At 37.5% G+C, this 12,816-nt stretch overlaps 1 protein-coding gene across 10 annotated transcripts in view; it reads right to left on the bottom strand.

Moving 5' to 3' along the window:
• NEK11 (NIMA related kinase 11) overlaps positions 1-12,816 on the bottom strand; it is a 246,270-nt gene that overhangs the window by 134,842 nt on the left and 98,612 nt on the right. For all 10 annotated transcript variants that reach the window (XR_011496516.1, XM_070493166.1, XM_070493163.1 and 7 more), the window contains 4 exons: positions 6,863-7,012; positions 6,691-6,769; positions 4,540-4,625; positions 2,080-2,199 (listed from right to left, as the gene is read on the bottom strand). Coding sequence is in view for 9 of the 10 variants with exons in the window: in XM_070493166.1 (XP_070349267.1) it covers positions 2,080-2,199; positions 4,540-4,625; positions 6,691-6,769; positions 6,863-7,012 (435 nt within the window). In the remaining variant the exon portion in view is untranslated. The remainder of the gene's footprint in view (positions 1-2,079; positions 2,200-4,539; positions 4,626-6,690; positions 6,770-6,862; positions 7,013-12,816) is intronic.

Here is a 12,816-nt window from a genome sequence, read left to right as displayed (position 1 = left end):
TTTCAACAGGCAAACTGGGTTGTTGGGAAGCTAGGCCAATGGGTCTCTCCCTCATCACGATGTGCACAGTGTGGCATCCACTTGATTCTCTTTTAAAGCACACATAAGAATGTTCTGGCTTCTTATTCAGCCTTAGAACTCCTAAAAGCAGCAGTGGAAGACAGTACCAATCCCTGTGCGTTCTCTGACTGCGGTGACAGGGCTGTGTGTCCCCAATGCCCAGCACAAGGCCTAACACATACTAATAAGTCAACAACTGCTTTCAGGATGAACAAACCCATAAACGTGGAAAATAGAGCTACATTTCAAAGAATTTATGGAAAAGAATATGAGACTCACTAGGGAGGAGAACTTTTCTCAGACATATTTCCTTTGGACGATTGAATTTAATAGACCTGCTACTAAACTGGAAGAAAGATTTCAGTTCTTGTGATTACTTGCATGCTAATTTATACTTAGATTTTTTTGAAAAGTCATTGAACATCCCTGGAGTCAAATTTTTGCGTATATAAAATGCGTACATTATAACCCTTCTAACAATACAGCCATTTTCTAGGTAAAACGCATGACCACTCTCAAATCCTAGAAATAACGATCAAAAACAATTCCAATGTAAGTCATTCATAAAATCAAGATGAAACTTTATTTAAAAGCCATTGCCTTTAAATAAAAAAAATGTTAAATGTCACGTGAAGGATCTGTGACTTTCTCTGGTATATAAAAAAAGTTTTAATCTGAAAAGCAATTTGTAATGTGCATGTAAGTAATTAGTCTTTTTAATCTATTCCCGTCAGAGATTTAATTTTCCGTTTACCCTCAACCAATAACATGAATCATAGTACTTGGAAATATTGCCATTTCTGAGGTTAGAAATAGGTTTGGGACTGTGAGCTGATGCAATGGCTCAAACAATCTAAATGAATACATTTTCTCAGTAAAACCCACACTCAGTGGTTTAGTAGTTTGCAGAAACCAACTTGTACTGGCTCCCAAGAGCAGACTATGGACATATCTTCCCAAATGAACAATGATATCACCTTGGTAGTTAGAAATTGGCCAATCCTGGGAGTATATACATCACAGAAATCAGCAAAGAAATCAGCAGTCACCCCAGCCCTCTTACTTGCCCAAAGGTGGTTGTTGAACATTTACCAGCACACCACTGCCCAGGATGCGCTTTGACGGAAATCTTTTGCCACATTTACAAAAGAAAGCGGGTGTTCAGGGAAAACCGTCTCACAGAGTCTTACTCAGTTCATCATGATCTTCATTGTAAGCACAAGGACACCGCTACACCATTTTTCAGATACGTGAACAAGGTCACAAAATGAACAGATTTGAGTTTCAGGTCTGTTCTGTCTCTTTAGCCCTTCGTTGGGGCTTCTAAGCTACCAAAAAGTTGGCAGGAGAAGAAAGAAGAAAAAATTTAGGAAATTGGATAACCTACCAACTGAAAAATCAGACTTTGAGAAACTGGGATTGTAGCGCTCTCTGGAATTCCCCTTTCTTGTGGAAATGCTCTAATTACTAATGCTGCCTCCCACCAGCAGTGGCGCCTGGGGCATAGACTTTTCAAAGGGCTTCCCTTGACCGAACAGAGTTCTGTTTCCAATCTGCTTTCTAAGGCCAACAATTTCCTGCCACTACATTCTTCCCCCTAGAGATGAGTTATGTCTCCTGGCAGAGGGGCTACAGCAAACATCTGGGGAGTGAGGATTGGGCAGTGAAGCCGCCGTCTCGCCCTCTCACTGGAGTCTGTACAGAAGGTGTTCCCAACAAAGAGGCTTCGTTTGGAGGCTGACTTTATGTTTTCATCACTAATAACCTCACTGATATTCAATTTTTCTTTTCACACAAGACTGAAAGCCTGATATTAATAGTGCCTGGCATCCCATAACCATCTATGGCTCAACAACCATCTTTTGGGGGAACGAGTGAATGAGTAAACAGATAAATATATAATGAGTATGTGCATGTTGATTTCCTGTTTTGGTTTTTGCTTGTCTTCAGTAAATTCCTTCAGAGCCGCCCCCCCGAAGCGGCCCAGGGCCCAGGGTGCCCTAAGAAAATACAGCTTACTTCAGCCTCCTGGCCTTCTCATCAGCTGCCTGGAGCTTCCTCAGCCGCATCCTTTCTCTCGGTGTCATTTTCTGCACTTCTGACAGCGCCCTCAGAGTCTGCAGGTGGATCTTTTTTTGCCTATAGATATAAAGATTCCCCACATGCAACCCACCCCAAATAAGGTCAGAAAAATTAAACAAATATTTTACAGACGTAGCATTACACTACTGAGAAGGGAAAAGCATCTTGAGACAGACCAGGCAAAAACCAATAAACTCTGGGTAGGTAATGAACCAACCAGGACTGTGGTTAATTGGCAATATATTTCAAATTAGATTTTTGTTTAAGAGAAAATTACGTACTTTCCAAATTTCTGCTCATTTCATTGCCTATGACGGGTTTTCATAATGTAAGACAAATTCAGATCTTGGCCTCTAAGAAGCAAATATTCTGGCAGACTAATTAAACCATGCGGATAGGACACAATCTTAGGAAACAGAAGGATTTGAATCTCATCTCCACTAATTAGCTCTGTAGCTAGTTACCAAACCTCTCTGAAATTCAGTTTTCTTATCCATAAATAATGGGCTATAGTGAGTATTATATGAGATAATGTATTTAAAGTACCTGACACATTAACAGTATCCAAAAACGGTATTATTATAATAGCTGAATCTTATTGAACATGTCTTCTATTCTAGGCTTAATACAGTAGGTATTTTTATGGCAGCCTGGCATAGTGGTTAATTGCACAGGCTAATAACATTCTCTCAGTTCAAATCCTGCCTCCGAGGTGACATGCTATATGCCCTTGGGCAAGTTACTTAATGGCTCTATGACATTAAAATAATAATAATAATAGTACCTACTTCATAGGGTTGTTGTGAGTTTAAATGACTTAATTCACGTAAAGTGCTTCTAACAGAGCCGTGTATACAATCATGGCCCCCAAAATGTCAGCCAATACTATTATTTAAGAATCTCTTTCCTCAGCTAAATAAATGTGTTTACATTAACCACTGAAAGATCTATAACCACATTCTCAACAACATTTGTTTCTGCGCTGGACTTGGTTAGGGCTCAATATGCAGAACGCCTTTTGCACTCAACTCCCTCCTTAAGAAACACTGAGAAAATTGTAATGGCCATTGTAGGCAGGTCTCATCCTTCTGGGATACCATCCAGACCAGAGCCTCCAGGGGACATGCAATTTGCAGGAATAGACACACCTTATTTTGTAAGATCAAATAGATCTCCTTAAAACATAGTCATAGATCTTGAAAATAACAGTGACAATTTGAAACCACTATCTCATATTGTGAAACACCATCCAAACAATTGGATTCGAGCACACTCTAATTGTAAGCAGTATCAGGCAAACTGTTTCATAACTGCAGTGCAAAATGATAGTTAAAATTAGTCCAGTACTAAAATATCTACTACTCTCACATCTCTACTTTTAAAATAAAAATAAAATAAGAAGTTCCGAGGTTTCTTGAAAGAACAGTTAGCAACCCAAGAAAACTTGGTTATAGGAGCATGCTCATCCCTTGACGTGCAGTGTACTTTACCTGGAGATCACGTGTTAAACAAAGAATTCATATCTTTCATGGACCAGTTTCCTCGGTTGTGAATGTGAAGATGGAAAACAAACATGGTGCAGTTGAGAAACCACTGGACTGGGGGTCAGAGAAACATATTTACACTATTTGGCCTCGAAGATCTGGGCTACCTAATGAGGGCTACTGTTCTCACCCCACCACCTTGCACAACTCTGGAGAACGACTGCCATTCTCATCGGGTCCTTATAAAATTAAATAGAGTGGTCCTTCGGCAAAAATTATAGATTTGGTTTTTATAAGTGGTGCCCCCTGGAGTTGTTCAATACACAGCCTGCACAGCTGTACATTGTTCTGAAGTAACCTAGTATTCTGGGCTCTTCTAAGTTACAACACAGATATTTTGAATGAAGTAGGAGAAGTTAGGCCAGGAAATAACTATGATTCTTTGATGAAACACATTGTCTAGTTCTTATGTATATCTCAAGGAAGTGAATTTTGGCTTATTTTCAATTGTATTTTCATGACTCCACATGTTGCCTTTTCAAAAGATACTCTGCCAGTTCCCATTAAACAAACAACATGTGAAAGTCATTTATGCTTAATATGGAAGGTTCATTAGCATAAATATCACTAAATGTTTGAGATATTAATTTCTCTCTATACTTACAAGGCAACTACAGCGCTACCCTGCAGATCTGTAAGCTGTGCTGTGGTTTAAACTTTTATTTCAATTTGCTACCACCTGGGGCAAAGGGCTTTGCAATGCCAAGTTACTGAAGCTCCTTAATTTCTTGGCAAGACTTAAGCGAATTCTAGGATATTCCATGCAGTCAGCTTAGCACTAATAGATTTTTAAAGACAAACGCATTTAACATTTACGCTCAATGGGCTTTTTAAAAACAAAGAAATTACTTACACGGCATTAACTATATGAGCAGCCTCCTTCTGACAATTCAAATTCTTGTCTTCCAGAGTCATTTCTGAATATCTACACATCAGGTGCTAGAAAAAAAATAACCCTTAGACACCTTACAGACTCCTCTTCAGGGATGAAAGGGCATAAAACAACCAGGTGCCTTTTCTGCTTTGCCGTATTATTGACCATGTCTGGGAGCTTGAAAACAAAACTCACTCATAACTACTGCGCCTTCGATAAAGGGTTACAGACATTTCCCTGGTAGCTTATGCAACGAGACCTTGCCAGGTCCGGCTCGCGTACCTCTCCCACTGCAGCTCACACCTCCTGCCCTCTCATTCCCTGTTCCCCAGGCACGGGCAGGCCTCCCCTCAGCTCCAAGAAGACACAGCTCTCTGCCACCTCCAGGCCTGTAGCAGACAGCGACCCCACTCCCAGGGCCAGGACCAAGGTGAGATGAGTGGGCTCTGATGGCATCCAGGCCAGGCCGCCCCAAGATGTGCCACTCTGGTAGGTGGATTATTTTGAGCTGAAGACAATAAAGGCTCAGACTCAAGAAGAGCATTCGACCTTTCCCCTCTAACTGCCTAAAAGAAATTTAAAATAAAGGCCTGTCCCCAGGACAAGCCGTCCCCATAGATAACTCTGGGTATCCGGTAGACTGGGAGAATCCTTGCTAAACCCACTCTTATCAAAGTTCTATTTACCAAACATTTGCTTTTCCATTTCCATGTGGGTTGCCTTCCTCCCCTTTGAAGCCCCAAACCACCACCCCAAAGGTCCTCCTTGTCTGTAGCTGAAGATCCTTAAACAGGCAGCCTCAGCCAGTTGGCTGAGTTACTCAGTTTCTCCCATGCATACACGCTATTAAACTTTGTTTCACTGTTTGGCAGGCTCACAGCCCTCCAGTGTGGCTTGGATCCCAACAGCCAGCACCTGTGCCTCCCTGTCAGCGGCCTGCTCTCGGGCCAGTGGAGTCAGCTCTGCCCCCACAGAGGGAGAGCTGGAAGCACAGGGAACTTCTGCCCACCTCCCCTCTCTGGTCCTGCTAACCCTACTTCCTAGGGGTTTCCCCTGGTAGCGCATCCTTGCAGAAGAACCCTCCCCTCCATATCTCCCTCCAGGAAACATGACCGCATTCAGGGCTTGCACGAGCTACTCCCCGTGATTCCAACACTTTCTAGACTTCATACTGCTGGTTGCTTCTTGCTGTCTTGCTGATGTCGAGATGTCACCTACTCCTTCTTTGACTGCCAAAGCCCCTCCCCCTCCCTTGTTTTACAGCATCCTGTTTGCTTTCTTCCTAGGGCTCCTGATAATTTATAATTATTGTATTTGTTTGCTTACTTTTTCTTGGTCAATGGGTTCTCTTACTATCAGTCAAGCTCCAAAGGGACAGGAGCCACATCTGTTCCTTTCGTTTCATTTCGGCCCCCAGTGTCCACACAGGGGCCGGCCCTCAGCTAGTGAATGCATATCGGGTCGACACCCTTGATCCCCGAGGATTTAGAACTGGACCCTGACGAAAAGGTGTGCACATCTTTGAAGGGGAATGACTGCTTTGTGGGTCCTCTTAAAGCTGTTGACAAACTTAAAGGAAATTTGCCAGAGGGATTTCTATTGTGAAAGCCTAAGAAGTAAGAAAAACCTTCTGAGAGGTCGCCCTCTGCCTTTTTCTTACCACCAGAGGGAGATTCTCTGCATCAAATTTTTGAATCTACAGGAAAACAAAATAAACTCAGCTAATCAACAGAAAGCCCTCTTGAGATACAGAATAAAGGAGTGGAACAATAAAGGCTCAATGGGACCCCCAGATTTTGGTATTATTAGTAGTACGTTGTTGTCCCGGCAGGGATATGTTGACAAAGGGTTGAGGCAAGATTTGTAAACCAGGAGCTCTAAGGGTAGATGTTGAGTTGAGGCAGAAAATCGCAGCCCAAACTTCTCACATCTGGGGCACCTGGGAATGGAGTTCACACACTTGCTTTTGCAAAAAGATTGTCCTAACTAATAATTTCCTTCAGCTTAAAAGAAATCTTGTTTCTCCTTTCTGACTGATTCTTGATGCCTCTTACTCCCGCAGCACATCTTCAAGTCCCAGAATGTATAAATGCTAATACGTGTTTCCCGCACTGCTTTCGTTTTAAATACCTGTAGTTGTTCCTCAATGTAAGGGATTTTTAAAATTTCTATAGCAGATGGTCTCAGTGATGGATTCTTGTTCAACATGCTGTAAGGTTTAAAAAGAGAATTCTTTTTCAAATGAACGAAAATATAAATACCATTTAAAATTGTCTCGGTGGCTCTGTATCTATTTCCGTACCGTTCCATGATGGCATTCAGCTCTCTTGGATATCTCTCAGGGAGAGAAGGTGTGTCACCTTCCACAATTTTTAAAACAATGGACAAGAAGTTGGAGCCAGTGAATGCGTGATTCATGCAGCACATCTCATATAAAATGCACGCCAGAGACCTGAAGACAAACTCAGAGAATTTAAACAAGGAACAAATGTCCTACTTTAAATGTAGTCGTCATACAAAACCTCAGGTGTGTTAGTGCACTGGCTGTCAGACAGTACTATACACTTCCGTTGTTTGTTTAAAAGCTTCAGTTCCATACTGTTCTTTTCCATTTAAACGTGTTTACTAAAAAAAGAGGAAAAAGCAAAGGAAGAAAGCACAAAATATAAGTCTGAATGACTACTTTTTGTCAAGACAGCAAACAAACCAACAGGAATATGCCTGTGTGGAGTAGGGACTCAATAAATATTTGATCAATGTAGTAAAGAATTTTTTAATTAACCTTTATGAAGGAAAAAGAAAATACAGCTAAATATTGTCTTCCTAAGGCAGCTTTGCTAATGTTATATATGCAAAATAAAATTTTAATTTATCAGCCTAACCTTGCCACTAATGTGTATCCAAGCATTTTGAAAAGGAAACTGACATTCTTTATTAGTTTTCTGAATAGAATCCACTTGCAAGTAGGGTGGAAGAGCAGCTACTTGCAGCCTACATTAAAATGTATAATTCTCCCTTCGAGGGCATGAAGCAGAATATTAAAATTCTAGAACAGTCCAATACTGATTTGGATCAACCATGCAAATCAGTAACTTCTACAACAGGAGAAAAATCTTTTAAATAACTCTACATCATTAAAAATCTAAAAGAAAATTCCTACCTGAACCCAGTGTTAAGAAAGAACTATACTTCTCGCAAATAATGGGTTATTTTTGTCTTATGGGCATTACGAATAGTTTTTAACTGGCCAGGTCTCCCTTTTCATGTTAGTTGCTTGAAAGATTAGAAATAAATTTGTGATTGGCCTTGTGTAAGTTGTGTTTTCTGTAACTGTTAACACTGTCCTTAATCCTTTCTCATACAAGGAAGGGTATGTACAAGTAAATACATACAGGAATACTATCGTTTTAACTATTTTGTAGATGTTCATGAAAATGTGCATTTGTAAGAGAATTATGGATATATACACCGAGGACGTTTCTGTTCCAGTAAATAATAATAACACTAAAAATTTCCAACTGATTGGTACTCTACATTTTACAAAGTGCTTTCATACATATTTCAACAGGGCCTCCTAACTTCCCAGTGAAATAGAGCCAATATTGTAATTTTCCCATTTTGTACATAAGGAATCTGGCTCAGAGGAGTTAAATGACTTGTCCAAGGTCACACAGGTGACCTTGACTGACTCTCAAATTAAGGTATTTGACTTTCCAAATCCTGGACTATTTCCATTACAGAATGCTAGAAAGAGGGGGGATGTTAGAAATCATATAATACTGACTAGAACACCAAGATCAATGTAAACATTATAAATTATGAAAATTATTTGCAGCTTAATAAATTTTGCATGCATCTGTAAGACTACTAATGGTAATTGGTGTAGTAGCACATATTTAGATTTCTACACCCAGAAAAAAATCCCTTCAAATAAAGGTGAAATAAAGACATTTTTAGACAAACAAAAACTGAGAGAATTTATTGCCAGCAGGAAAGCACTAAAATCCTAAGAGGGAGTTCTTCCGACACAAGAAAAACGATCCAAGACAGAATCAAGGAGTGCAAGAGAAATGAAGGACACTAGAAAGAGTAATTTTGTGAATATGTATAAATCAATATTAACTCTATAAAATAATATTAAGAATATCTTGGGGTGAGGGCTGGCCCCGTGGCTGAGAGTTTGTGCACTCTGCTTCAGTGCCCTGGGGTTCACTGATTCAGATCCTAGGCACAGACCTACCCACCACTCATCAAGCCATGTTGTGGTGGCATCCCACATAGAAGAACTAGAATGACCTACAACTGGGATATACAACTATATACTGGGGCTTTGGGGAGGAAAAAAAGAAGAATAAGAAGATTGGCAACAGATGTTAGCTCAGGGAAAATCTTCCTTACCAAAAAAAAAGCATACTTTAGAAAAAAAGGATATCTTATGGGGTTTAAAAATCATGTAGAATAACATTTCATGTCAAAAATAATGCAAAGACATAGAGGATAAATAGAGTTAACGTATTTTAAGTTCCTTGCTTAGGTAAAAGTAATAATTTTTACTAGATGTAATGTGTCAAGGATGCATATTACAATTGTTAGGGTTATCACCAAAAGAACAGTAAAATAACGTATAACTGACAAGTGTATAACTAACAAGTTGCTAGAGGGAAAAAATCAAATAAAAATTCAAACCAAAAGAAAGCAAAAAAGGAGAGAAAAAGGAACATAAAACAAATGAGATGTATAGAAAACAAATAATATGGCAAATAAAATTACAAATATGGAGTAATTACATTAAATGTAAATGGATAGTACTCTAATTAAAAAGACTATCAGGCTGGGCAAAAAAAATTTTACAATGCTCATGAAACAACACTTAAATATAAGAACACAGAGACGTTGATAGAGAGAGGTATATCATGCAAATACTTATTAAAATATTGCTTGTGTAGATATACTAACATCTTTAAGGCAAGAACCACTGCTAAGATTAGGATGGTGGATTGATAAATAAATCAAATCACTAGAATATAACAATTCTAAAATTTTATATACCAGGTCCAGCCCCAGTGGCCTAGTGGTCAAGTTCAGTGTGCTCTGCTTTGGCAGCCCAGGTTCGGTTCCTGGGCACATACCTACACTACTTGTCTATCAGTGGTCTTGCTGTGGTAGCAGCTCACATACAAAAAGAGGAAGATTGGCAGCAGATGTTAGCTCAGGGCAAATCTTCCTTAGCAAAAAATAAAATAAAACTGTATACATCCAATAAGATTGTGTGTGTGTGTGTATGAAGCAAAAATCAACAGAATTAAAAGGAAAAATAGACAAATTCACAATTAGAGTGAAAGACTTTAACACAATTCTTTCAATAGATGATAGAATAAGCAAATCCAAAAAATCAATACGGATAGAGAAAATCTAAACACAATTACCAAAATTGACATAATTGACAAATTAACATAAATACATCCAACAATGACAGAATTCAGATTCTTTTCAAGGACACATGGAACATTTACCATAATTGACCATAAACATGGTCATAAAGTGGGCCTGAACAGATTTCAAGGATTGAAATTTTCAGAGCAATTCTCTGATCACAATAAAATTAAGCTAGACATTAATAACAGAAAGAGAGAAAAAAAAAAAACTACAAAATCTCCAACTCTTTGAAAATTAAGGAATACACATCTAAATAATCCCTGGGTCAAACAGGAAATGACAACAGATATCAGAAAATATTTTTAACTGAACACTAATAAAGGTACAAAATATCAACACTTACTGAATTCAGCTAAAGCAAATGCCTACAGCAAAACTGAAAGCACTAAATGCCTATATTAAAGAAGAAAAAGTCTTAACATTTATGATATAAGTCAACTTGAGCAGCTAGAGAAAGTATAGCAAGTCAAACCAAAGAAAATTTAAGGAAGGAAATAAGAAAAGAGTGAAAATTAATGAAATAGAAACAAACAAACAATAAAAGTAAAATCAGTAAAGACTAATACATTTAATGGATCTTTAGCAAGACTGATTAAGAAAACAAGAAGAAAAAAACCACACAGATTAACAGTAACAGGAACGGAAAAAGGCTACAACACTATAGACTCCACAGATGTTGGAATGTATACTGAAAGTTCATGCATCTATTTTGATATGGAGAACAAGGTAAGGATGCCTACCATCACCATGTCTATTCAACACTGTAAGGAAGCTGCTGCCCAGAAGAATAAGGCCAGAAAAAGTTAAAAAGAAAAAAAAGCAACATATTTAAACATGTTTTTCTCCAATAAATTTGACAAATTGGATAAAATAAAGGGTCTTAAAAAAATATAACTTACCAAAGTGACACCAGAAGATATATAAACTCTGAATAGTCCCTTATCTATTAAACAGAGATAGCAATTATTTAAAATAATAATTTGAAAATTTTTTTTTAAGTTTCCCAGAAAGATGGCTTTACTGGCAAATTCCTCCAAAAATTTAAGGAATAAAGAACACCAATATTATTCAATCTCTTCACTTTATAAAGTCAGAACAAACTTGATATGGAAATACAACAAAGATATTACAGGAAAGGAAATTTATAGGCAAAACTTTTAGGAATATAGATTCAAAAAAATCCAAATACACATATACATACATACAATTAGAATATGATGATATATTAAAAAGATAATAAATCATGACCACATGGATATTATTTCAGGAATATGTGTTGGCCTAAGATTTGAAAATCAATCAATGGAATATACCTCATTATAGAAGAAAAGAGAAAAAAAATATATCATCATCCTGATAGATGCAGAAAAAAGCATTTGATAAAATTCAAAACCCATTTGTGTTTTAAAAAGAAGAAATCTCTTAGCTCAGTGGGAATGGAAGAGAACCTCCTTAATCTTATTTTTTTTTAAGTTATAAAAATGTGTGTTAAATATTAGCTTATTGGTAAAATATTGAAAGTTTATGCTTTTATTTTGAGATCAAGAACAAGGTAAGGATGCCTACTATCACCACTTCTATTCAATATTGTAATGAAGGTACTACCCAGAATAATAAGGCCAGGAAAAGTTAAAAAAAATAGGAAGATTAAAAAAGAGGATATTAAACTGTCATTAAGCATTTCAATATGATTATATACATAAGAGGTCATTTCTATAAGCCCGCAACAAACATACTTTAAAAATGAAATTTAAAATGTCATTAAATCAAAGGGGAAATTTAAAAATACCTGGAGACAAACAAAAATGAAAATACAACATATCAACTCTTACGGCTTGCAGCAAAAGCAGTCATAAGAGGGAAATTCATAGCAATACAGGCCCAACTCAACAAGCAAGAAAAACCTCAAATAAGTAATCTTAAAATGCACCTAACAGAACCAGAAAGAGAGAACAAAGCCCAAAATCAGCAGAAGGAGGGAAATAATAAAAATCAGTAGAAATAAATGAAATAGAGACTAAAAAAAATAGGATTAATGAAACTAGAGATGGTTCTTTGAGAAGATAAACAAAATTGACAAACCCTTAACCAGACTCACCAAGAAAAAAGAGAGAAGGCTCAAATAAATAAAATTAGAAATGAAAGAGGATAAATTACAACAGATACTGCAGAAATACAAAAGATTATAAGAGAATACTATGAAAAACTATATGCCCACAAATTGGATAACCCAGAAGAAATAGATAAATTCTTAGACTCATACAACCTCCCAAAACTGAATCAAGAAGAAATAGAGAACTTAAATAGACCAATCACAAGAAAGGGATTGAAACAGTAATCAAAAACCTCCCAAAAAACAAAAGTCCAGGACTAGATGGCTTCTCTCGAGATTCTGCCAAACATTCAAAGAAGATTTAATACCCATCCTTCTCAAACTATTCCAAACAATTGAAGAAGATAGAATGCTTCCTAACTCATTCTATGAGGCCAACAACACCCTGATACCAAAAACCAGACAAGGACAACACAAAGAAGGAAAACTACAGGCCACTATCACTGATGAACATAGATGGAAAAATCTTCAATAAAATATTGGCAAACCACATACAGCAATACATTAAAAGGATTGTACACCACAATCAAGTGGGATTTATTCCAGGGACACAGGGATGGTTCAACATCTGCAAATCAATCAATGTGATACACCACATTAACAAAATGAGGAATAAGAATCACACGATCATCTCAATAGATGCAGAGAAGCATTTGACAAGATCTGACATCCATTTATGATAAAAAAAACTCTCAATAAAATGGGTA

Source organism: Equus asinus, chromosome 21, assembly GCF_041296235.1.
Source record: "Equus asinus isolate D_3611 breed Donkey chromosome 21, EquAss-T2T_v2, whole genome shotgun sequence".
NCBI classification, from domain to species: Eukaryota; Metazoa; Chordata; class Mammalia; order Perissodactyla; family Equidae; genus Equus; species Equus asinus.
The sequence above is the reverse complement of the archived record's forward strand: the minus strand, read 5'-3'. Positions and strand labels throughout refer to the sequence as shown.